Source organism: Prinia subflava, chromosome 1 (assembly GCF_021018805.1).
Source record: "Prinia subflava isolate CZ2003 ecotype Zambia chromosome 1, Cam_Psub_1.2, whole genome shotgun sequence".
In the NCBI taxonomy this organism is placed as follows: domain Eukaryota; kingdom Metazoa; phylum Chordata; class Aves; order Passeriformes; family Cisticolidae; genus Prinia; species Prinia subflava.
Window position 1 is genome coordinate 105,667,230 of NC_086247.1, and position 27,230 is coordinate 105,694,459.

A 27,230-nucleotide genomic window follows, 5' to 3' on the forward strand; every position below is an offset into this window, starting at 1 on the left:
ACTAGAGGCTCATGGAATTTTTCTCCCTGGCAGGTCAGCATTTCTTAGTTGATCTGTTTTTAAGTGATGAGAGTAGTTTGCTAAGTGATGTCAAATGAAAGTGTTTAGGGGCTGCAGTGATGTTAAAAATACCATAACATGAATAATTGTGAGACAGAGGTATTTCCCAGCCACAGGAGGCTGCAAGTTCAGTATGGAATTGCAGTCCTTTAGGCGAGTAACAGCAACAATTTTAATGCTTTTCTTTTTTGTAGACATAATATGTTCCATCTCTGAGTGCCATTTAAAAGCTTTATTAAAATGCCACACATGCACTGCTTTATTAATAAAGATCATTCTAGCAGTCTAGTGTTCTGAACAGAACAGGAAAATGAAGCTGACCTACAGTAACTGATGATCAGGCTTTTCTAAGGAAGAAGGAAAATACTATAAACTGGTACTTACAGAGCTGTTAAAATCTGCATTTGGAATATTTTTTTTTCACTTATTCATCACAGTAAGACAAAGAAATGTCTGCTTTGGAGACACAGCTACAGGTGAGAGGGCAAAGTCAACCTGACAGATTGTTATAGCAAATACTGTTAAATACGATCTTACAGACAAACGCCATTACCTTGGTATTCAACTTCTTCTTTTTTTTTTTTTTTTGCAAAAACTGAAACAAGTCACCTTCTAAAACGTCATTTACATAGGTATACTATTCATCATTGATTTGCCAGTGTTTTCCCTGCCAGTTAAAGTGCTGTGGTCCCCAAAATCAAAATATCTTGAGAGTGAAATGAAAGTCTAAAAGCCCTGACCCAGCCTCTACTGCCTTTGTGTATACAGTGAGAAATGGCCTTGACAGGACATCTCTGTGCTCACAAGTAAACAAAACATTCAGCATGGTAAACTTGTCAGTGTCCCTGATTTCTGTGCGGTTAAATTGAGAATCCAGTTGTTAAGGCGTTTCAGGCTCATATGCGTTTTTAAAATGCACCTACTCTTATCAGCTAGCATCAGTCAACTCAAGGACCTGGCATATACGATTTTTGTTGTATCTCATAGTGCACTTATTTATATTATTTATAAGTGAGAGTAGTTAATTTCTCACATGTTCGCACGTCCTCTTTTAATTTAAATTATCTAATTAAGGAATAATTTACAAATAAACATAAGGTGACTAGTAATGATTTGCCAAATATTTCTGATAATGAGCATTCCAGTTAAATGAGTGCTTGTTAAGTGCTAAAAAAAAAAAAGGCATTCACTGCTTATTTTTCAATGTCGAAACATCTGGTCTTGAAGAATTGTTCAGTTTCGTAATTGTGTAAACTTTTGCTAAGGAGCTTTCCCTGATTGCAAGTGAAATTTCCAGACAAAAGAGTAAAGAAAAAAAATTGAATCCTAGGTTACATTGTGCAGCCTCACCTGTAATTAGAGACCAGCTATAGGCAGGTAAGTCAGTAGTTCAGTCCCTCTATGTTACAAAGGGAACACAGACCAAAACTGTTTTTTCAAAGGTGGTTTAGAGGAAAAGCCTGCTTTGTGTGATCTAAATTAGCCTCTCTGTGCAGAAATCTTTTTCCATTGACCAGAGCAGGCAGTTACAGCTGAGTTAAAAGCTCAAATCTAAGTAAGGTGAACACCACTGAGATTCTGTCAGAGCGAGGTCTTGAACCTTGCCTACAAAGACTGGTCAGCCGTCTGTTCCCCTGCATGACTAGTCTGTCTGACTTTCCCCTCTCCTGCCCACAGGTGTCTCAAAGATATTCTGAAAAGCTGCAGGTTTTTTTTATGCCAACGTGGAGCAAAATCATTCAAACTCTGAAAAATTTTTGCTCAGCGGAACTGCTGTTTCCAGACAGCCCTATAATGGAAAGTTACGCACCCATGAGAAAAAGAGAGAAAAGTGTGAGCCTATCCAGGCTTCAGAGTGTGAAGTGCTGCTGTTAAGCTGTAGCCACAAGATGAATCATGTACCAGTTTCACGAAGCATGGGCACGCAGGAGTCTTTGGCAGGTTCACAGCAGTCAGATCTACCTCCTGTATTCAGCTGTAGTGACAAATGGATTTCATCCTCTTGGCCATTAAAGATCCAGGCAAACAGTTAACTTTTTTACTACCTCATCCACTCACACTCTGCCTTCCCATGTTTCTTTCTTCCCTCTCTGTTCCTATTCTCACACTAATGCTTTAAAGCATGACCAGACTCTCTGATACAATGAGTCTTCACAGGAAAAACTTCCATGTTTCCAGGCTTATCCAAGTTTAGAGATTTCTGTTAGGAAAATGGATGGTGTTTCTTCTGTTAGGGAAAAGGACCTTTCATAAACACTGTGTGGATGCTGACACTCATGCCAGAAGTATGCTTGGAAAAAAAGCAAACCCCACAGTTTGTACTTTCCCTTTCACCCATACTCAAGCTGTACTTGCAGTATTCACAGAGGAATGCCCTCAGTTGCATTTAATTTCCTCACATTTTCTGGTTTTACATGGCCCATTCCTCGTGTGTGAATACCTATTTATCCCTTCATGCAACCTCATTGTGTCTTTGTATGTCTATGCAGGAAACAAATTTAAAACCTGAACAATCAGGTAATACAAAAAGTCCTTATGGAGAAGAAAGAAAGCCCTCTTACTAGTTTCCCCATCTTGTCCCCTCCTTTTAGGGTAGGTAACTGAGGACCCATGCTACTCAAAAGAGCCCTTTTCAAGTACACTGCTGCTGAAGGTCTTTTGAGCTCCTGCCTCCCCCAGAAGATCAGGTTCCCACAGACTTCCTCAGGTTGCAGTTCTGCCCTTCAACAGTTCTGGCTTTTTTAGCAGTACCTGCCTGGCATCCAAGAAAAATGCTCTGAACATCTTCTTTAGAGATAACCAAAGCTAACATGAGTGCCAACAGCTGTAATAGATCTACCTGAATCCTGCTAGAATGTGGACAAATCAAAAACATTTCATAAAGGTCCAAAAAAAAATGACACTCAATCTTTAAATGAAAAATCCTAACAGAGTGATTTTCCTCAGAGGAGAATGCAACTATGACTAGATGCTGGCCATAAGAATTCTAGTCAAAAAAAAATCAGTTCTGTTTTAAACAAGATGAGAAAGCCATAGCCTACTTTTTTATGGCATTGTAGGGAACACACTGTAATAAATACAATATTCCCGAAGTAGTAATAGAGGTAATGTCATTTTATCTTTACTACCAGCTGCTGAATTCTAGAAAAAAAAAATCTCCTTTCCATGAGTTAATATCCCTCCAGTATAGTCCCACACAATAGCCTCTGCTGCATATAAAAAAAAAGTTACTGATAGGAGAAAATTGATATAAATCTCAGAATTTAGCACTGCACTTGCTCTTTAGTTCAGCAGTAGACAGTAACTGGATATCTGCTGTAATATTTCACATGCCTTATTAGTCAGTGTTACTCAGCTAATATCAAGAATTCAAGAATTGAACCTACTCTAACAGCAGAATAGATGAGACAAAGGAAAGCTCTTTATGGAAAACCCCCCTCTTTCATAGGATTCATATTCACATCCTTTAAAACTCGCTTGCTATTAACTTGACTTTCCTTTCTTCTTCCTTCTATGTCCCTGCTTTCCTGCCTGCCTGAATCCTTCATGCAGCCCCATGCAATATGCTGTTCCTCTTGAAGTCACAGATCTAATTCTTGTCAGACAAGGCTTCACAGTTTGACTGGTTCAAGATCCCTGACTTTCCTATCAAAGCAGTAACTCTTACCAAATTAAATAATTGGTAACTTATGTCAATGACAACAGCTCTTCTCTCAGTATCAAAATTAGGAAGCTTCATTTGTTAGATGAACCCAACACGGTTACAGTATTACAAGCTTTTTTTTCAAAAACATTATTACAATTATTAGATGTGTCTGTGCAGGATTTCATTAGCAACAATTTAGAGAGTTTTGAGGAACATAAAAAACAGTCTTAAAATCAGAACAAAATAGTTCATTAGAAAGAGTTATAGTCTTAAATTCTCTACCTTTCTACATATGGTATTCTGTATGTAATATCTTTTTACACAAAACCAGCTATCTCAGTGTGAAACAACATTTTTACAGTTCAGTCATTATAATCCTGAAAGTTTGATAGAGGTAATTTGAGAAGGAAAATTGTGCAGCTGGTGAGGATAAAAATAAAGTGTTTTTGTTTTGCAGGGTTGATCTTGAAACAGTAGCTGGCTAAAGATATGTTCAGCAGCTTGGAGGTTTAGGAAAAAATATAAAGGAAATGGATTAGCCTGAGGCAAAAGGAGTCAAAGATAGATCATAAATCTCTTACTTAACAACTCCTGCTAACTAACATCTTCAAATATACGTGTTTACATTGTCAACTTCTTGAAGCAGTGTTTAGGCCTTCAAATGTCTCCATAAAGTGTCAAGTAACTGTGTGTCATCTGTATGACAATATCATCATCAAGTTAAACAGATTTTCCATGTGGAGAATTGGCCTGTTCTTTATGTAGGACATTGTGAATGCAGTTTTTGCTGGGCATGATTAAAAAATCATAACAAAAAGACAAAAGACAGAGTGGAAACTTTCTGTAGCAGTAACAGATTCATTGGAAACTGGTACTACAAGCATAATTTCCCCAAAAAGTTTTGGAAACTCCTTTTGAAAATTAGAGAGCTCCTAGAGTAGATTTGTTTAAAGGGATAAACACATACTGTAAGTTGCACTTTGAGAAGAGCTTTAATGGAAAACGTATCTGATCTGAACAGAATCTGAAAATGAACATATGTTTGTCATGGTGGACAGTAAGATAACTGGCTGCAGAGCAAATGGCAAGGACAATGTTATCTAGGTAGAAAAAAATTTAATTGACACAGTATTTGTTATGTATGTGGTAGCTGCTATAGGACTTAGGAACTGAAAATACAAGATGAAGGAAACCCTGTGGGGTACCCAGGTAAAGCATGGAGAAGCCCAGAGGATTAACTAGCTTTGCACCTCGTGTGCCATCAGCTCTACCCCCAGATCCAGGACTTCATGCCAGAGTGGTTTCAGGGCAGCAAGATGCGCCAGGACCGTATGGATCCTGTTGGACCTGTGGTGTCTGAACCGGCACTGCCAGGGTGGCCAAATGCCCCGGCCTCCTGAGTGGCTGGCAAGAAGGAGTGTTCACATGGTGAGACACTGTTAGTCTTCAGGGGGGAGAAAAGGAAGATACAGGGCAGCAAATTTGCTACCAGTTTGCAAAAATATGCACAAGAAGAGGAAAGGAACCATGAAAAAGAAGAATTGGATGGGAACCAACACTGATAATATTCTGTAAGGTATAAGTTCCTATGCCACCTCTCACTGAGAAGGGTTTGAAATGGAAACATGGAAACAAGTTGTAAAATTTGGATCTGAGTCTCTGTTTGTGAGCTGGCAGCAAAGAAGGGAGTGATGAAACCTTAGTGGGATCAAGTAAGACAAAATATTGGCCTGTGGTCTTCTTTTAAGCCAATAGGCCATACAGCACCCAAATTCTGGAATTGTATTCTAGCTCTTTCTTTGACTGAAAAGTTAAAGCACAGTAGCTAAGCAGGAACTGGACAGAATATATTCACACAAAGTATGAATTGATACAAGTGTCTAGGAAGGACAGGAAAAGCAGAAGCATAATGTCACCTGGATCTATCTATCTATATTTGGTTGTGGAGCAGCGCAGTTTGGAAAAGAGCAGTTTAAGAAAAAGAAGAGGAAATTGAAAAGTTAGATAAGGTCAGCCAGGTAACAGACTCTCAAATGTGGACAGGTGTTTTTTCATGCTGCATGCAGAAATTCTTTAGTTTTAATGCACAATATAAAGTATTTTTTTTAAAGTTTTATTTCAATACATGCAAGCAACAAAGAAACCTTTCAATAACCCATCCAAACCCTGAGCCTTTACTCGGGATACGTGCTCACTAAAGTCAGTGGGAGTTAGCAGTAAGCAAAGACCTTAGGATTTGGCCCAGTGACAATTTGTTGTAGAGCTGAGCACTTGAATGTTTTCATTGCAAAGCAATTTTAACAGTGTAAGTTTTGAGCCCCAGAAGTAAGAGTGGAAACACTGACAGAGTATTAACTACAACAAGTCCCGGCAGGTCTCGGACTTCTTTTTTTGTTTTGAGATGACACAAATGTGATAATTCAGCATGTGGGTTGCGGTGTTCATGTTAATTTGCTGTCGGTTAGTGTCAGCCTCTTTGAGAGACGTATTTCCATATTTGCATCAGGAGATATACTTACTACCATTTAAAATATTATAAAACAGCTCTGTTAACAAAAATAAAGGGGAAAAAAAGAAAAGAAAATGGATAAAATGTATTAGTGGAAACTATTGCTGTAGATAGCCCAACATTTTTTAGCAGAACATTGTTGTGTTTTGGGTATTTTTTTTTAGAGGTCCAAGAGTGTCATACTGAGGCATAAGATCAGCAGGGGAAATGCACATTTCATAGGGGTACAGACATGAGATACAGTCAAGGATGATTAATCTTACATTCACAATCACATTTGCTCCACATTATTCATGAGAAGGAAAAGAAGCAAAACTGAGGTCCTGTTATTATCACTCTGGAAGACCCTCAGCAGGTAGTTACCAGTGTGGCTTCTTTCACCTCAGTGGGGCTGCCTGGATTTACATCACTCTGAAACCCAGCCTTTTAATCTCCAAATTTCATTGTTCCACATCCACCACAGCAAAGATTAATAAATGACTGAATCAGGAGTAATCAAAGGGGAAATCAGTGTTCCATATAGAAGCTGAAATGGAAAAGAGCTATCCAAAAAGAGATGCAAAATATGGGATTCCCAGAAGGGACATCAGAGATAACAGTCCAAATGCCTTCTACATCAAGAGACAAGAGATAACAACATCCTGACAGAGGCAAAGTATGGAGATGACTGGCTGCTTAGCAACCAGGTGCCTGAGGTGAACCCCAAAGTACAAAACAAGATGTTGTAAACACCTACCTTTCTTGAAATTGAAAGTACAGCCTGATTCTTTTAAAAAATGGAAGGACTATTCCTAACCATCTCTTACTTTCTTCATGAGCTTTCCTTTTGGTTTCAGGAGAAAAAATTGAAGAGAGTTCCACTGAAAGGGAGACAGGAGCTGTGTAGAGGTCTGCACCAGACACCTTTCATAACCTGAATTATAAAGGATGTCCTGCAGCTGCTGTCACCCATGTGGGAACGTTTATTCAGCAGCAGGGAGAAGAGAATCCTGGATATAGCTACAGGATGTGTAGTCTTTGCCTCTGCTCCTGAGAGAAGCAGCCCGTCTTTTGTTAGGTGACGCAGCAGGGGAGATCAAAGAGACAAAATATTTTGCAACCCTGATATTTGATAATGACTGAAGGGTTCTTTGGTTTGCGAAACATTTTGATTTATGCACATGATGACAAAGGAGGGAGAATTGATGATCATCAAGCTCAACACAGTGAACTCAGTAGATCTTATTTTGAGACTGTTAATCTGATTTTTTGTCAATTAGATTACAAACTTTGGAAAGCTACAGTACAGATTCTCTGAAAGATATTGTGGCTTATTATCTTGAAATACTGCAAATTTGAGAAAGATTCTCTGCTAGAAGCAGGCTGAATGCAAACCATGGTTGAGGGTTATTGCAAGCATTTTTCCCACAAAAATAAACTTGAATCAAACCTGTTAGGAATTTGAAGAAATACTGACACTAGATCTCATGAAGATAATGTAATATGCAGTATTTTCTTTCTAGATTATTATTTCTAACACAGCTTGATTAAAAGAAATCAAAGGAATACATCAAAACAGAGCTGTTCAAAACCACAGAAGCAAAGAGGATGTTAGATATAAAATTTGAGAGTTTGGGTAGGGATTTTACTCAGTTTTTGGTTTAAAAAGCCTTACTTTTTTCATTTTCATTCATACAAGTATATGTTTTGCATATGTTTCCTCCTTTTTATAAACTATCTTAAACTTTTTAAATGACTGTGAGTCTTTTGAATTATAATGAAAATATAATTTAGCAGGGAAGGTAACGTGAGCTCAGGGTAAGTCACAATTGCAGAAAATCTAATAGAGCGTCTACCCTTTTTACGCCTTAGGACTAAGTGGACAGTTCAGAACATAATGGGGAGAGAAAAGGATTTCCCTGAGATTTGATGGCAATTGAAGCATTTAATAAATAGTGTTCCCTCAAATCTATCACTCACTGGACTACATCACTTTATTCTGTCATATCTGATGCTGAATTTTGAAGCTATATAAAGGAATTTCACATCACATTGGAGACTTTTCATATTTTCAGGCCTTAAAGGTACTTAAGGTACCTTCATGTACCTTATTTCACATTTCCCTCACATATTTGCCAATCCTGGTTCCTTGCAGAGTCAGGAGACGACACACACTAAAATCCAGGATAAATTCAAACCAAGTGCAGGAACAGTTGTTGAGAACCAGGTAGTTTTTAGTTTGGTTTAAACCAAACCAGAATTATAGAGAATGCACAGCTCTGCTAAGCAAACTGCTTGTTGGGCTACATGTGCAGGCTGACCTCTTGATGATTCAGAAGTCTGCTAACTAGAGTTGCATACACACAGCTGGCAAGGATGTAGTACATCAGGAGGGGGCTGAGGACATGGGATTCATAGAGACATTTGTGGGGGCAGTGACACCTGGGCATCCCTTCAGATTTCATGTTTTCAAACCCTGAGGCTCTTTCAAGGATTGTTGCTGCTATGCTCTGTCATGTCAATCAGAGCATTTCATTGTAGTTTAGGACTCTATGTGTGAAACAAAATCGCAGAAAGAGCCCCTCCTAGAAAGGATTATATTCTAAATAGGTCTGAGAATCCATGAGTGGATTTAAAAAATGATACAAGACAGTGAGGGGAATCTGAGAATGATGATCAGAGCGAGAACCAAACGGAATAGTTGAAGGTACCTAATGAATCACTAATAATTACTGGTAGATATTATGGAAATTTTCTCCTCTTTGACTGCTTCAATAGAGTATTCAAGCAGAAAGTTTGAATTATTTACTATTTACATCACTAACAAACATATTTGTTTGACCAACAGCTATGCAATCTGTTTGGGAAAATACACAAATAAAAATACATTGTAGATTTTGCAAAAATGAACACTCTCTCTTTGTCTGTGGTGAATTAAAAGGATACAGCTTCCAAGAGAGCTGGCTAGAGCAAACATATCTACATGATAGATCCAGCTTCTCAGACTGTATAAATCATCTACAATTGAAGTCAGTTTAGCTAATTGTACTTGCAGAGTATTTTGACTATTTATTACTTAGAAAGAAGATGGTAGAAGAGAAATCAGCTTTGCTTACAAGTTTTATCGTGGGTGCTATGCCAATAAACAATACAAACCCCTAAGTATTAGAAATATCTTTTTTTATCTTGTTAATGTTATAAGACATGGTACTCCTCTCATCAGCAGGCAAACACACATATTGTTTATGAAATTGCATGCTGCCTTTAGGCATGTTATAATCTTTTTTTTTGCTCATTAAAATTCCAAGGCAGAGCATTTTCAACTCAAAATCAGTTAAATACCCACTCTTGTCTGTCCTCAAAAATCACTTGCTTTTGTATCTCAGTTTTTAGAAGAAAATCATTATCCTTCATGCTCACAAGAAGTAAGCACTCCTGTTTGAGCTGGTTCCCTGTTGGCTCGGGATCAGCACAGCTAGCTGGAGCCCAGAAATGCCGCCAGGGTAGCTTACACCCTGGTAACATCCAGTCCTTCAACAATGCAAGTAAACAACTGAAGTATGTTCTGAGAGTTGCTAATACAAATTGAATGTTCCTTGACCCAGAAAATGGACTGTACTCAGTAGAGGAGATGCCATTCATCAAGGCTTTGTTCTCTCCCTTATTTGAAACGCTTTTGGTCTGAGTCCCTCTTGGTAATAGCCCCTGTACCTGACATTCTCTCTAGCAAATCTACACAACATCATCTGAGCCATGTGTGTTGAAGTCCTTCTTTTATAACAATGTGAGAGTCAAATAATTTGGAAATTTGCTCTAAGAAGCTGCAAGGGAGAAGAAATGGTTCCTTAGAGAAGGGGGATGTTTATCTCACAGCAGAGTGAAATCTGTTGACAGTGCATTTTTAGTTTGCATACTAAACAAAATATCTCCATTTTATAAGGCTTGCAGGATTCAAACTGGCTTGATGGCTCATTCCAACTCTGTTAATACCCTGAATTACTTGAAGTGGATCTAATGATACTGTGAACACCAATGTAAAGAAAAGGATAGAAAACAGCAAACAGTATTTTTTTTGTTTATTGCTAGTTCAGTAACAATATAGCAAACAGCTGACGTCTAACGATAAGGGCTTGGTTATATGTTCAGCCAGTGAGTTAGGGTTGATAAGTGGGACTCATTTATTCATTTCTCCTGGAAAATAGTTAAGAGTGGAAACAGGAGCTTCTGCTGCTGGCAGGGATGGTGAGCCAGAAGGGAGCAAGGCCAAGCATGTTGGGAAATAACCTGAGGTGTGCATGCTGGGTGCTCAACACCCCCTGCTTCATTCTCCCCATCCGCTTTTACCGAGCCCTACTGACTGCTAATGTCGGCAAGCTGGAGAATCAAGGGGAAAATTGTTCCTAGATATCAGGGAGTGCTTAGGAGCCTGAATAAAGTACTCTGCAAGACCCGTGCCTTTGTAATTGCAAAGCTAGGGATTATAAAACAACCGAAATCACTTACATCTTTCCAACTGGGAACTTCTTAAATGAAAATTGTAGAAAAGCATTGGGCGCTTCCAACAATTACATCAAATAAAGTCCTGGTGAGGGCAGGTGCAATTCCCATTCACAGCAAAAGCAGTGGCACGTAGCTAACACTAGCAATGAATTTGAATAGTTGTTCTTTTGCTGCCTTCTGTTTTCTCCTTATAGCAGCTAGAGAATTGTAGTATAGGGGAATTAGGAATGGAGGAGTGCTGATAACAGAGCTTCCTGATCCCTTGAAGCTTGAACATTCAGTGACTTGGAGGAAAATTGAGATTGTGCTGCAAGATAGAGAAAATAAAGGTTAATCAAGCTCTGAGGTTGAGCTATTGCACTTATCTCTACCTTGCCTGTGGGGTTAGTATGTGCAGTCACTGAGAATCTGTGTGACCGATAAAAAGCTTTTAACCAGAAACAAAGATGTTTCCCTTACTCTAATTTCAAACCACAGGAACATCCTGGCTTTAATATCAAGGACTCATATTTTTTAAGTGTCAACATTGTGAAGTCTTGTGATGCTACCACAAGTCTAGAAAACCTCCCGTGCTTTTGGGAAAGTTATTTTTATTAAATGAAAGCTAAATTGCAACGTTGCTCACAATGGAGAAAATGTGAGAGTCTTAGGGATTTATTTTAAATGTGTTTCTTAAAGCAGTTTTGTGCCTGGTTTAGGGGTTGTTTCAGTCTCAATACATGATCTTTCACCATAGAGATGAAGTATTAAGTGTAGACCAACCCTAGGTGCAAGGTTTTTTCCCCAAAGTTTTGTAGTGTTTCTTCACAGGGTTTCACTTTGGACTTGTTCACTCTGCAGAAATGAAGTATAAATAACAAAATTTGCACAGGTTCATCACTGACAAATTTGTTTCCCACCTCAGGTGAATGTTATAGCCACTGTGGCATCACAAATGCGTTTAACTCAGTTTACAGCAGACCAAAATCAGACATATATGACATAACTGTATTTAATTACATTTGAATTCTTGCAATAAAAGAATGGGGATAACCCACAGCAAATTTCAAAATGAGGAGATGGTGATATTTAAGTAAGGGAAGTGATGTTTACCCAACTCCAGTCTAATAATTACTTAAGCTTTTATGGTTTTATAGTTTATACAATATGTATAACAACCAGCCTTTACCCTTGCCTGGGCCAACTTTTCCTAAGTAAACAATCACATACCATTGCCCTTTTTCAAATTCTCTCATGAGCCTAATATGAGAAAGGAAAGTTGGATCTGATTTTAAAACCTGATGCCAATCTTCTCTGACCCTTTATACCCTCTCTTACACATAAAGGGCATAAAACCTGCTGATCTGAGAGGTATTTTTAACAGCAAAAGCGTGTAATTAGCTGTGCAAAATGCTAAATTTTGCCTGTATTCTTAATTTCCTCAGAGTCACCTCTCTACACATATAACTATTTGGGATGTAATAGTCCCAGGCTTCCAGTGATTTTAGGTATGCAACACAAGCCAAGCATGTAGGTGTCTTCCAGTCTGAATGCAAATGGCCATGAAATCTGTATTTGGCTAATGACAAGGATGTCCATCTTGTCTGGGAGTTATTTAACCACATGAACACAGGACAGATCTCAGTGAATTTCAGAAAGGGCTATCAGCTTGTGCAGAGAAGCCTGCCAAATGTGTGAAGGTAACTTGCTCAACTCATTCTTGGATATGTGTCCTCTGAACATTCTGGGAGGGAATGCACAGAGTGCATTTCATGCTCTTTAGTGTTTACCCATAAGTTTGGGCAGGTATAGCCTGAATGCTGGACTATTCTTTTTTTGAAAACTTGACTTTTCTGCTTGGGGGAGGAAAAGCTGCTGGTAGATCCCTCGACTGGTAAATGGCTGTGCACAGGAGAATGGAATAAGGATAGTAAATGCAAAGCTGCTTTAAATGTACAGCATACGTCGTCCAAACTAGCAGGACTGTTGTTTCATGATAAAACAAATACTGTATAGCACAGCTTAGGTTTCCTTCTCTGGCAGGAACAGAGTTTTGAAATTTAATTAGCTTCATTGTGGCACTGTAGGAATAGATGGCAAATCAATAATGGAAGCCATTTCAGTCACCTTGTGGTGTTGTAATTCTCTGTGTTTTGCTACACTAATTAGGTCTGACTTCAGTGAGAAACGTTTCAGGAGCAAGGAGGTGAATTATTGCTGAGTTCTGGCTGTCACAGGGGAGATGAAGTAATCTCAGAATTGAATAACCTTAGTGATTTCAAGAGTTGGTAACAATATCCAAGAGGAAGAGGGAAGAACTCACATTCTGGTGGTGCAGTTTACAGTGAGTTTTAGGCTCAATCAGTCCATGGCTTAGGCTTCAGCTGAAAGACCCTCAGAAAACATAAACTGCATTTACCTCATAGCTGGCTTTTAATTACTTAATTGCTCTTATTTTCACATTCTCCTAGAGACTGAGAGTTTCTTGCAAATAGTTATTTCCTTCCTTTGGATCGAGGGCTCTTCCCCTGAAACCAGAGTGAGATGTGGGTGAGAGAGGTGCATGTGGGACGGGCCCCAGACTCTGATACCTCCCTACTCCCAAAGCCACTTTGAACAAACAGCTTGGGAAGTAGGACGCAGTTTGCTTCCATGTGGCAAATCCAAACTGTTAACTGGAGCCAACAACAGCTCCTTGTGCATTTCCTTGACTCTGGGATTTTATTGTGAAACATCGGGTAGCGAGCTGGTGTCTCTCTCTCCAGAAACAAGCTGCTTGTTTCTGAAGGTGCAAGAGAGGCTTTCCCCCAGAGTATCTTGACTCTCCTCTCCAACAGCTTGCTGTCAGCCACATCATAAAGAAAATGAATGGATAAGAAACAGAATCTAGGGAGAGCAAGTACTCAAGACCACTAAGTCAGTGTGACGTACCAGTTCTATGCTTTTTTTGGGAAAGCATGTAAACTCCCTCCCTTTATATTAGCATGAATTATGATTCCAAATAATCATTGCTTCTAACATAAACAGTTTCTAATATAAACCATTCCTGCTGGTTACCACAGGCAGCCTGAGTGGCATGGAAAATTTCAGTTGTTACATTACAGTTGCCCAGAGAATAGCAGCGGTGATTGAAATTATTTTGCAGTGGTTTGAATAATGCTGAGTGAAAGGTGATACAGAATTATTGCACTCCACACAGGGCAAACACAAAGCAGAGTCAGAGCTGGCTTTCCTTTTACCTGGCCTCTCCTTGTGGGATGTTGGAGCTGACAAACCCACAAATTCGTGTGGCTAATTTCTTAATCATTTCAGTGCCTCATTCAGTACCCTTCTCAACCTTATGCAAAATTGGGGAAGAGGACAAAAAGTGAGAGGATGGCTGATATGGCACAAGAGAGTTTACAGATAGAGTCTGAGTTAGCAGCTCTAATTTAGTAAGGACTTCTTGTGGTGCTTGATAGTCTGACTATCATCAACACACTATACAACATATAACACACATATTTGAATGTGTGTTAACTAGTATTAATTAATGCATTAAATATCAATTGGCCAGCTAATTACACCCTTAATGCTGTTAAGACTTCTGTCCTTAAAAAAAATAAAAGTAGAATTTCTTAGTCAAAGCAAATCAAATGCATATAATCTAAAATACACATAATATAAAATGCATATAATCTTTGTTTCTGCCAAGTTCAAGAAATGTAAGTATATCCATTATATTTACTGAATTCACATGTCATGTACCACCATTTAACAGCTGTCCTGTAATGCCTTTACAGAGTAAATACTCTTAGAGGATGACTAATGCTCTAAGCTCCCTCATGCTTGGATACAAAGGGTGTATTCTTCAATGTCTACAACTTTCAGCAATACTTCTTTGCTGTTGTACCTGTACATAAAGACGAAAAGAAGCATTCATTAGAACTATCAAGTTTATTGTCCATCAGAAAGCATATGCAGGGTAGGTTGTTTTCTGACTGGGATCTGGTTTTTTTGCTCAGAAATTGCTGGTTCAAGTTTAAAGTCAGTTTTACTGTTCAGGTGGTTTAAGGTCTGACAGTAGCTCCCAGGTTCACTTGGCAACAACACATCCCGAAACCAGGAGGCTTGCATTGCTTTTAGAGTAGAAAAAATAGTAATTATAACTGGCTTATTTGTTGCAGCTGCAGAAACTGAAAAGATCCCTCTCCTTCAAGACGAAAAGCTTGCGGAGTAAAAGTGCAGACAATTTCTTCCAAAGGACTAATAGTGATGTGAAACTGCAAGTAGACTTGATGCCTGAGGTGAGCACAAGCACTGGGCAGCTCCCCAACTCAGAGAGCCAGGCATCTTCACCCACCAGAGCCCAACAGCTGTCAGAAAACAACAAAACTCACATCTTCCAGGAGCACATCTTCAAAAAACCAACCTTCTGTGATGTCTGCAACCATATGATTGTTGGTAAGAAACATTTTATTTTAAATCTCATTGTGTGTCCATTCTAGAACTTGCAAGATGGCCTTTCTCTAACCTTGTGAGCCCAGATGTCTCCTTGAGAATATTCATCCATAGAGGCTCTGGATTTATGTCATATCTGCCACAGGCTAACACAAGTTCTACATTTGTTGACAGTCCTGCCTTGTAGACACATACTGTTATCACAAATTACAGGTGAGGGATTCAGCTGGAATAAAACTCTTCTGTCATTCAGGTTATACTGAGCACCAAGCACAAGTTGTATGCTACACTAGAAACAGCAGAAATCCGTATTGCAAATGTCTCCACTATCCTCACTCTTTTCCACAACAGTGATTCTCCTTGTGTCTGCCCTCACACCCTGCATCACCCCCAGTTCCCTTTCACTGTGGTGACCATACCTACCTCCCCCAGCTGTTCCACATGTCACTCAAGGGACAAGAAGTAGCATCTGCTGGGTGGTAGGCTCTTATCTGCTTGTGTGGGTGTGAGTGTTGGCTTTCTGGTATGAATATTTTGGGAGACCAGGTCAAAACTCAAATATAACAGGTGAATTTACACTGCAGACTTTCTTGGGATTCTTCTACATGATCCCTGCTATGCACAAAGCCTCACACTGACTTTATACCTCTGAAAGACAGCCCTATCTGCTCTCTGAAGCTGCCCATCAATATGTAAGTTCTGGCCAGGGACTGACTGACTGACAGACAGACAGGAGATCATTTATGTTATTGTCTTTAGTGTGCAGAAAAAACCTTCCCTGCTGAGCCCTGCTTGTAAGGTAATTTTCAGTGCAAATGATACTTTCACTGTAAGGGCAGTGTGAAGACCTAAAAAGCCAGCCTTCATGCAGATCATCCATGGGGCTGTGCAAAGAGAGGTCAAGAGAGACGTGCAAGTGCCTGGAGGTATAGAACCTGCATGGCCACCACAGTGCCACCACAGGGAAGCTGCAGGAGGTGCTATTCAGAAATCTGATCCTGGAAATTCACATCCTCATGGCTGGTGTTGTGCACATGATTTGGTTGTCCTGCTTAGTTACCATCTATTTGTCCCAGCACAGCAGAGCAGAAGTAAATTCAGTGGCAATTTACCAATGAGAAAGTGAGTGACAAAATTTCCAAGTTTTTAGGCAGGACAAGGATTTACACACTGATTTCTTGTAGATTTTTTACTTCATGTAGAAGTAGTACAGGTCTTTGAGTACAGAAACATTGTCTGTAATTTGTATAGCTTACTGTCAGAAACTTATGTCCCTTGGCATGGAAGTCTCTGCCTTTTAGGTAACAGTATGGTAAACTCTTGAAAAATGCTGATAGGACTGACCAACATTTTTCAAATTAGGATGCTCAGTGTCCCCCACTCGTGTGAGAAATTTGTGGTGTTTGGAAAAGGCAGCTGTCTACAGAACATTAAAATTGCTGCAAGACAATCTTGTTTCCATAAATTAACTTATATTCTAACTTCACCACAACTGTACTGAATCTAAGGAAACGAAGGAATTTTAATCACAGTTTTTGGTGTCATTTTTGCAGACTTTGAAGGGTTTTTTCTACTTGAAGTGATAAAATAATTTAAAGAGAGTTGAAATAAATCCCCCTGTAGCCTTTCCAATGTTCCAATGCTAGCTCAGACCTTAGAGGGCTTTGGAGGAATATTTCATGGACAGGACAAAGGATCCAAAAGAGGCTCTGACCCCCAGCTGTAGTTCAAGATGTTTATTCCAGGTGGTGACCAGAGGAGAAAGAGCATGAGTGCAGGAGAAGAGGGTCTTATCTAAGCTTCTCCCAGGGAGGGATAATTGGGACACAGCCAATAGGGTTAGAAAGGGGAGGAAGGGTTAAACTACATGGTTACAGGCTCTAGGGATCTCTGAGTGGGGAGAAACCATTCCCCAGGGGAATGCAACAGAGAGTAGCAGTAAAGAAAGTATCAGTATGAGGGAAGTTCACAGTCCAGAAATTGACAGGAAGTCTGTAAGAGTAGTTAATTGAAATAACTTTATATATGGGAAAAGGCCCAGAATTTGTCTTCTTCGGTAATGTGGATGGATCTTCTATCAAAGCTTATTTTCACAAATATATACTGCAAATATATGTTCCTTGAATTTCTGGCATCTTCTTGTGAAGTCATATGGAGATAAATATCATCACAAATCTGCATGACTCAGCAGTAGTGTTTCAAAATACTGCTGCTCATGATGGATTATTGCTGGCAGCAAACTTTGCAGAGAGTAAATCCAGTTCATAAGCACTCCTGCCCTTCTCCTTTGCTGGGCCATCTGTGTCTGCCTGGAATAGGAAAGTCCTAAAGCACAGCTCCAAGCTTCAAAACATCAGCTTTAACTCCCCGTGCTTTCTGAACTTTTTCTGTTCTCTCTGCTGAGGGCTTCATTTTTCTGTTCTGTATCTTAACCACTTCATTAGCTAAAGAAGCCTTTTATAATTGCTGAAGAAACTAATGTGACCTATTTTGTCTGGTAGCAGTCTGACTCAGGTGAATTGCTCTGACCTCCTCCAGCTCATCTTTGCTTGGAGGTAAGGCAGAAGAGATGTTGAGAGTATTATTTAAGATGCCTTGGAGTATAGATGCCCTGATTTTCATAGACAAATATCTTTTCTACTCCTGCCATCTTCTCTCTTTGATCCTCACTGCAGTCATGTCTGGTTTTGCTGTGTTGTGTTTTAAGCAGCATGGTAGATCTCAATGTTACTGTTTGCCGTCCAATTAATCCATACACGTTGTACAACTGTGGGTTATAGGAATAGAGAAGCAAAACAGGCAGCTTTCAGGAAACCCTGTCAAGCCTGCTCCCAAAGACAGATTGAAAAAGCCTCCTTTCTGTTCAGGGACTCTGAATTTATGCTCGAAACATGGAGCCTATTTGTTCTCTCTATTTGCATTTTTCACAGGCGGTGACATTTAAGAGTAATGAGTCTATGACTTTAAATTCCTTATTGATGAGAATAAAGGCAAAGACAGATACATGTTTTGAAGACTGGAGGAAAGATTCCAGATAGTGTCTTGACTTTAGATGGTTTCAGTTTTGCCACCAAGAATGATTCCAGGTTCACCTTAAATGGCACTCTGATCTATGAACTAAGTGGCTCGGCTTGCTGCACGGCAGTGTAAAGAGCAGTGCACAGCATGAATGTGCAGTGACTGCTTCAGTCTCACTCGTGGCAGAATCTGTCTGTAGCTTCACAGTGAACAGGACACATGAAGCAGAGGCAGCAGGTTCCCTGTGCTGCTCTTTTCGCAGCAAAATTAAAGAACTTGAAACATTATCTTACTAGACAAAAATACGCGCAGAATCTCTTTTTGATTCCTGGGCACTATGAGCCAAATGCCGCCTTTGGGATGCAGTGTAATCAGTAGATATATCAGTAAACTTACTCTTACAAATGTTTTTCATGCATTCCAGAGTGCAATGCAACACAGTCAAAAGAAAATCTGGGGTTTGATTTGATTTCAAAAAGGAAAAAAGAGAATGAATAGTGTGCTTCATACCTCATTTTAAAGGCAGGAGTCAGTGTTCCTACTAATTGTACTAGGCTGGGACTCAAGTTCTAGCTCAGTAAACAGAAGAAAAATTTGATACAGAAAAGTAATTTTCTGTCAAATGAAATAATGGAGGAAATTTCACATTTGAGGGAGCTTTGAAGAGCTCATGCAGAATCCATTTTACGTTAATGGGGCCTTCTTACAGCACGTAATTCTCCAATAAAATCATCATTTCTGATCATGAATTCAACGGTAATAATTCACACAATTTCAGAGCAAACCAATAGTGTGTTGGAGCAGACACTGTACTCCTTTATCCCGCTCATTATTTTGCTGTTGTGAGTGCTTATCATCGGTTAGTTTAGGACTGAGGTTTCGGCTCCATGGAGGCCTACATATTTTCCTAAACATATCCACCCTTGAACATCCTCTCACAGTATGTCTCTTAGAAAACCATTAATTTTCTGGGTTTAGTAGTAGTATTTATTACTATTTTAATATCTAACCCCAGCAAGAGAAAATCCTGAAAATCAAAGTGCCTTGTGGAATGTATTACTAAATCATCATTTAGGAGACACTGTTTTTTTGGAGTTTTTATTTTACATCACAGTGAAAAGAAAACCAAGTCAGATACCTCTGAGTTTACATCATATATACCATTTTCTGTGTTTAGCAAGAATGTAATAAGCTTTGGCAATGACAAATCAAGGGAGGCAAAACCACATGGCACTGGCAAAGATAGATACTGTTAAATTAATGTTGCATGAGAATACAATCTTAAACTATGCTGATCAGAAGCAAGTTCTTGCTCTTCTTCAGTCTCTGGTGTGTCATCAATCATCTCTGTGACACTTCGCTGTTGAAGAAAACATGATGTCAGTACTCTATAGTTGAAAAACATTTTATATTTTTTAAGAAAAACCTCCATTTTTAGAATTCTCAACGTTTTACTCATTTGCAGATCATTTCCTGTGCAGATTCACATGGAAAAAATGTTATTTTCCACATATTCCGAGCATATTACATGCAATTAATGTATTCTCTTCTAAGTCAAATATAAGTACTGCACAAAAATTTAAAAATATATCTAAAGTCAGTCTGTCAAAGCTGTGTTTTAAAGAAATATCTTCTTGTTTATATCATATCTTTCTTTGTGTTTCCAAAGTGTACCTTACTGTTTCATTCTGTTCTTAACCCTAACTATGGCACTGAATTTCAATCAAACACATCTTTTTTTTCTTTCTTTTTTTTTTCTTTTTTTTTTTTTTTTTTCTTTTTTTTTTTCTTTTTTTGGCTTACCTGTTAGAGCATGTTTTCCTGGAACAAACTTGCAGGAAGACCAGAAAAAATTGTGGTCTGCAATATCAAGTAATAGTCAAAACCAGGTTTTTCTGGTTCATGTCACCCCTGGCATAGGTAGATATGTGCATTTATAGGTGTTCTCAGGGTAAGTGGGTTTCTGGTTTGGAATCAGATCCTCTGGACCTTGGCAGCTCTGGAGGTAAATAACTCAGTACCTGTCTTCTTGGGAAACTAACTAGACTCCAGCTAGATAAACCTGTGGAAAACAAATAAACAAGTAAAAAAGATAAAACCAAAATATCACTGCAGCATAGCTTCCTTTCAGTCTATTAATCAATAGTGCTTAAGCAGTGAAATTGTGTTATCCCTTCAGAATTGACTCACTCCTACCACCGTCTGTTCTGGTTTAGCCAGTCATTCTGGAGGTTCAGACAGCCAAAAAAGTACCATGAATAATTCTTTCTCACTACATCTTTTAAAAGCAGCCTGTATTTCTTTATTTCACCGTGCAGTTGTGGCCGCTAGAACTTTCAACCACTTTTATCCCCAAAGTTGTATTGTAAAATCCTCCAGAAAGTTAGGCTCAAAGTTGATAAATTGGCCAAGCTTTTCAATTGTAAGAATAAAGGAAAGAAAAGAGATCTAGACTGAAGCTATGGTTTCCCTTTTCTGTTAGATCCTGCATTTGAATTTCTTCCCTTAGACCATCAGTAACTGCGACTAATAAGTACTGGAAAAAATCCATGGTTAGAGGAAGTGTTTATATAACTGTAATTTATGTGGATGTTTATTAAATATAGAAAAATTTCACAGGAACTATGACACAGTGCTTTCTGCCTCCAGTCTGATCAGCTGTCTCCTAAAAAAATATGCTTGACTTTTTTTAAGCTTGCTGCCACATTTCATGAACTAGGCATTCAGGTTTGGTCCAAACCTGCCTATATCCAGCATTATCCAGGTAGACAAATGTGCAGCAAATGGTCACAGATTGATCACCACTTCTTGGCAGCAAGACAAAGCAGAAGTACTCTTGGAAACATGACTATAACTGACTTTTTCCAACGCTATGGTAGTTTGGAAGACTCTTTGGACAGAGATCTTGGAAAAAAGCAAAACCAAAAAAAGGCATTTTTATTTATCTTGCAGGATGAAGGAAAAGGTAATGCTAGTAATTCAGTCCTGCCCTCCACTTTTCCTAGTCTCTCTAACATTTCCCAACACAGATGACCTTGAAGGAGGAGTTGCCACTTCATCAGTATGGGAATTGTCCCCTGCAGAGAAGGGTAAAGATCTTCCAGGGAGGAGGACATACCCCTGGAGCAGGGCTTGTGCAGTCACAGGCGAGCCTTCCCACATCTGTTCTCCAGAGACACTAGAGAATAAATCTGTGTTGTTTATTAAGAGTTTCCCTATGGAAACAACCTTTCAGAGACAGCTCAATCCAGACTTCTTTTGTTTCATTTATGCGGAAAAATCATGAAATCATGCCTGACCAATCTGATAATCTTCTGTGGTGGCACGAGTGGCTGGGTAGGTGAGGGGAGAGTCGTGGATGTTGACTACCTTGACTGAAGGAAGGCTTTTGACACTGTCTCACACAACAACCTTGTAGGCAGACTCAGGAAGTGTTGGATGAATGGACGTTGATATGGACTGAAAACTGGCTGAATGGCAGAGACAGAGAGTCCAGTTGGATAGTCATTGCTAGTGGTGCTCCCCAGGGGTTGGTACCAGGTCCAGTCTTGTGCAATGCATTCATCAATGACCTGGATGAAGGGACAGGTGCAGCCTCAGCAAGTTCACTGACATTACGAAACCAGGAGGAGTGGCTAATACCCTGTGGTCCTGTGCTGACATCCAGTGAGACCTGGACAACCTGGAGAGTTGTGTGGAGGGGAATCTCCAGAAATGCAACAAAGGCAAATGCAGGGTCCTGCACCCTGGGGAGGAATAATCCCAGGCACCAGTACAGGCTGGGAGCTGACCTGCTGGAAAGCAGCTCTGTGAGTCCCAGTGAACAACAAGCTGTCAAAGGGCCAGCAGTGTCCTTGTGACCAAGAAAGGCCAATGGTATCCTGGGGTGCATTGGGATGAGCTTTGCCAGCAGGCTCAGGAAGGTGATCCCGCCCCTCTACTCAGCCCTGGTGAGGCCTCATCTGGAGTGTTGTGTCCACGTCTGGGCTCCCTGGGTAAGAGATACATGGAGATCCTGCAGCAGGTCCAATGGAGGGTTCCAAAATGATTGCCTGCCACTTAGGGGACAGGGTAAGGGAGCTGTGGTTGTTCAGCCTGGAGTAAAGACAACTGAGAGGGGATCTCATCAATGTCTGTAAGTTCCTGAAGGGGGGTTTGCAAGAAGATGAAGCGAGGCTCAGTGGTGCCCTGGGAGAGGACAAGGGGAAACAGGCACAAACTGAAACAGGAAGATCCACCTGAAAATGAGGAAGAACTTATTTACTGTGAGAGTTAAAGAGCACTGGAACAGGTTGTCTAGAGGAGTTGTGGAGTTTCATGTTACAGAGATATTCAAAGCTCATCTGGCCATTATCCTGTGCAACCTGCTCTAGTAGAACCTGAGTCAGCAGGGGATTGGACTAGATGATCTCCAGATGTCATTTCCAAACCCAGTCACTCTGTGACTCATTGGAAAAGGGACATTGTGTAACCTTTTCAATAACTGGTACCAGGTGCCATCCAATATATTACTAAATTATCTATAATCTCTGCCTCTACCTACTCCTTCCCTCCACTAAATTTACTCCTGTATTTAGGACACTTCATTTCGGTTGACAACAAGGAATGGCTCTGGGCACATAAATCTAGTGCTTTTGAGAGTCAGTGTGAGTGAGAATTGCTTAAGTCATCTCTCTCTGCTGTGCTAAGGTTTAGGCCAAACAAAAACATTGTATTTTTTAACACGCATCTGCTAAAAATTGGTGTAAAATAATCATTTTACCCTATTAGATTAAAATTGAACCTGACTTATCCTGAAATCTCTTTCTCAAGTTAGTAAGTCTCCATAAGCCTAGACCTTCCACTTCTGAGTGGAGTCCCATAAGAAGGGCTTACAGGAAAGCCTTCTGGAAATATGAAGTATTAATTTACCCAAACTGTACAATATGCATTTAACTGCTAGTTATAGACCAGTTATAGATACTACAAGATATGAAATCATTTGGACTCTCCAAAATTTTCCAGGAGTGTTTGTTAAAATAAATAAAGTGGGAATAAACAGAAGTAAAGATGTAGAAACTTATATGGTTTACACAGTATAGGTGTGCTTCCTCTACTTCTACTCCTATTTTTTGATAGAAGCGGCAAAAAGTATCCAATTCACACAGCCCAACGTTTGTAGAAAGGCTACAGGGAGCCACACATTATCCCTGCATTAATTTTTTGGTGGGTTTTTTTTGTTAGCAAAGAGTTAAACATACTTTAGAGCAAATATTGAAAAGAAAATACATAGTTTGTTTATCCTCTGGGAGGGTTTCCTCCTCTGAGATGAGGCAGGAATGTTATCAGTAAATTGGATAATCAGGAACTGCTTAGCTGAGAAAAGAGGGTAGAAATATATTTTAAATTCTAATTTGTCCTTGAACAACATCAGACATGTCTCATATTTGTTACTAGATAATTCTCAAGCTCACTTTAATTTGGGGGAAATTGCTATTAATATGAAACTGCAGTTAATCCTCAGTCAAAAGAGACTTTAAAAAATATTGACCAACATTTGCTGTTTAATTAGATGGAAAACAATAAGCATTTCTAGACTATCTACAATTAATATTTTAGTATTATGTTAGCCATGGTGATTTTTAACCAAAAAGTGCATTAAAAACCACCAAACACCCTACTCAGTAGTGAGTAGGCTCCTACTACCATTGCTTCTGGTATCAGCTCTAGTGAAGAACATAATGGCAAGCTCAAGGTTTCTTAAAGGCCAAGGGATGAAGTAGAATGCAAGTGGGGGTTTTATGCCCTGCTATGTAGTTTTTCCAGAGCTCACATGGGATGTCGGGTGTTTAAAATTAAGTGCATCTTCTTTAAAGCTGACCTTCTTGTAAAAACATTCTTTTTCTCTTCAGAGTCCTTATCTACCAGAGTGTGACTGTTATGTGGATAATTACAATGCTGAATAGCTGACAAAAGCATTATCTAGAAGCAAAATTATTAGCTTTACCTTACTCTGAGTTGCAGAAATCTTAAAATGAGGCACTTAACAGAAATGCTTTTGCAAGAAGAAGCACACTGCCATCACGTAGAGTAAAAATGCCTACCCACATTTGCTTGTTGCTGTCCTTAATATAGAAGGATGTCTCAGAGAGCAGTGATCCTTGTGGCTCACATGGATCATCGCATGTTTTTCTGCTTTGGTTATAGGAGTGCAAGTCACTGCAACTTTGCCACTGCTCTTCTCTGAACTGCAGAAATTTCAGTTTTCCAGGTATACACAATCCTGAGTTGTTTTCTTCTTTGGCATAAATTTATCTGGTACCCTGAAGGATGCTGCAAACCTGTGGGTCCTGACTTCTAATTCTGAAGATCTGCTCTGTTAGAAATGACATGCAGCTGAAAATTGTGATTTCATTGTAGTTTCCTTTATAACATGCAGGGAGTTGACTATGTCCATCATTTGACAGAACTTTTTCTTTTTCATTTAATTAGTAATTGATGCCACATGGAAGTGTACCTGTAGGTGTGCTTTAGGCCAGTACTACTATGTGTCAGGTAATGAATTCACTCAGGTTATAGCAGTAAGGGCTGAGATTGCCTCTTTGAGCAGATGACAGTTGTAAAGGAAGTGTTTTTACTGCCCAACCTGTGTGATTTCACTGAAATCAATAACTATTTCTGGAAAAAAATTACCGACACCCTCCCCCCCCCCACTGCCCCCTACCTCCTGCAACCTACACTTGGTGTGAAAGGTTTCACTTGAATGTTTTCCCGTCGCTTGGAAATTAGGAAGAATTCACAAAAAACAGGAAAAAATATATTGGAAGTAGCTGCCTGGGGCAGTGGTGGAGTCACTGTTCCTGGAACTGTTTAAGGAAAGACTGGATGTAGCATTTGGTGCCATGGTCTGGTTGACAAAGTGGTGTTAGGTCATAGGTTGGATCAATGATCCCAGAGGTCTTTCCCAAACTATTTCAGTGATTGTATATTTCCTGCATGGAAAACAAACTGAAACATATTTTGCTATAAAATGTGATTGTAAAATTCTGAAAGGCAGAAGCCCATTGTTACTAACTGTAGAAATAACTTCCCTGAAAACTGATCCCACCAAAGAGGTGTAGATACCCAGTTACTTACAGTGGTGCCCTGAATTCCCTCTAGTCCAAACAAATCATGCTGTCAATTATACCTGTAGTTTCTGATGAGATCTTCCTCAGCTGTGTGTGATCCAAGGGAAGAAATGGCTTTGGAACAAATCTCTCTGTGTGGCCACATCCTAACCAGCCACAAGATTTTAGTCACTTGTAGTTATCTTCTGTTGCTCCACTTCCCATTTCCATCACTAGCTACTATAAAATGGGAAAAGGAGGGAGGAAGAGGAGTAGTGGTCCTGGTCAGTCACACTTCAGCATTTTGAATGCAAGGCCCATTGCTACAGGCACTACACAGACCTGCAACAACACAGGGAGTTTGTGCTGGTGAGGGAGTGGTTTTACTGCAGGAGGAAAGAGCCCAAATCCTCAGTAAATCTGAAACAGCAGAAGGCCAGTGAACAACCAGCTATATATATCTCATGGGGCTTTTTTTTTTTTTTAACTAAATCTTTTATAATTGATTTTCCTGGTCTTCTGGCAAATAGCAGTCTCTCATTTCAAGCCCATTGATGATGGTGGAGCCACACAAGCAACAGGCTATGTTAAAAATCCATTAGCAGAGAAGAGAGGATATTAAATCCCTTTGCTGAGGACAGACTGTTCTTTTGTTCTGTAATTCTTTTCCCATATTTTCAGCAAGCTCACAGTCCTGGTCTTCATTTCGCATCATAGTTTTTGTTCAGATTTCTGGTTTCTGTTTTCCAGCTCCTCTGTAATGGTATAAGGCCCTTGGAAGATAAAGGTTTTGGCACATGTGAGCGGCCGTACAAAATTCAACTGCTTTTTCAAAGCATTTCAAAACACAGAAAGTAAAGGCTGCAACCGATGACTTTTCATTTCAGAACATGCAAGAACACAGGTGCAAATAACCTGAGCTTGTCAAAATGGAGATCTTGAAATCTGACTTTCAACATCTTCACCTCAAGAGGAATTACTAAAGATGTTATGTTTACTAATACTACTGAGACCAAGATCAGCTATTCATCTCTGCTTGTCCTCATTTGAGATAACACATCAAGATTAATTCCTCCATGTTTCCTTGTCGTGTTCAGCTCTGGCACCATCACCTCCTACAGGAAAGTCTATGCCTATCTTGTATGAAATATTTTCCTTCTCAGCAAAGCAGCCCAGTTCAAAGACCTGTAAGCACAGGCTCATCAATCTTGAAAATTATCTAGAAAAGTAGGTATCGATAGATCAGTGCCAGTTTGTTCAGAGCAAAGAATGTTAGACATGATTTAGCATATTTAGTGTTTGGAGGACAGGCACTTTTTCTTTCAATAGTAGCTATTAGTTTATTTACTGTGACGTTCCAGCATCCTAATTAACATTTAGATGATCAAAAACCTGAGATGATATTTTAAGATGCACGGAGGTGGATATTTCCTTTCAGGGATAGACTTTTATAGCAAAGCTGCTGAATATGTGAAAAGTGCATTTTGAAAAAAAATCTTATGTCCAAAATTGTAAAATACTTTATTTTAGCAGGGATATTTTTCATCTCTGTAACAGTCCCGCAGAAAAACCTGCCTATTACTGCCTCATTTTTTTCTCAGCATGTCATTTCTAAAGAAAACTATGTCACTAAGAAGTCAGTTCTAATTTTATGCACTGTTTTGTATCCTGCCTACATGCAGGGCAACTTTTTTTGCTATTTAAACATTGGATATTGTTATGGAGAAACTGGGGTAGACATTTAAGTGGACCCACACCTCTCAGTGACATATAATCTAAAATTTATTCATTTGACAGGATAGGTACCATGAGTGGATATCAAGTCCTACTCTACAGAACATAAATATAAACATAAGCTCCAGCTTCTCTCCACACCCTATTTGGTTTAGAGGGACATAAGGTGTCAGGGGAACAGGGCATTTCAGGCAATCAAGGCATCAGATCAAGATCTGGCAGCTTGCTCCCAAATTCAGAGGTTCCTCCTCTAGCTCCAACATGTTGTTGGACATCT

General features: G+C 39.4%; 1 protein-coding gene across 1 annotated transcript in view; it reads left to right on the plus strand.

Annotated features, from left to right (window-relative positions):
- STAC (SH3 and cysteine rich domain) overlaps positions 1 to 27,230 on the plus strand; it is a 71,886-nt gene that overhangs the window by 10,404 nt on the left and 34,252 nt on the right. The window contains exon 2 of the mRNA XM_063406389.1: positions 14,840 to 15,116. Coding sequence (XP_063262459.1) covers positions 14,840 to 15,116 — 277 coding nt within the window. The remainder of the gene's footprint in view (positions 1 to 14,839; positions 15,117 to 27,230) is intronic.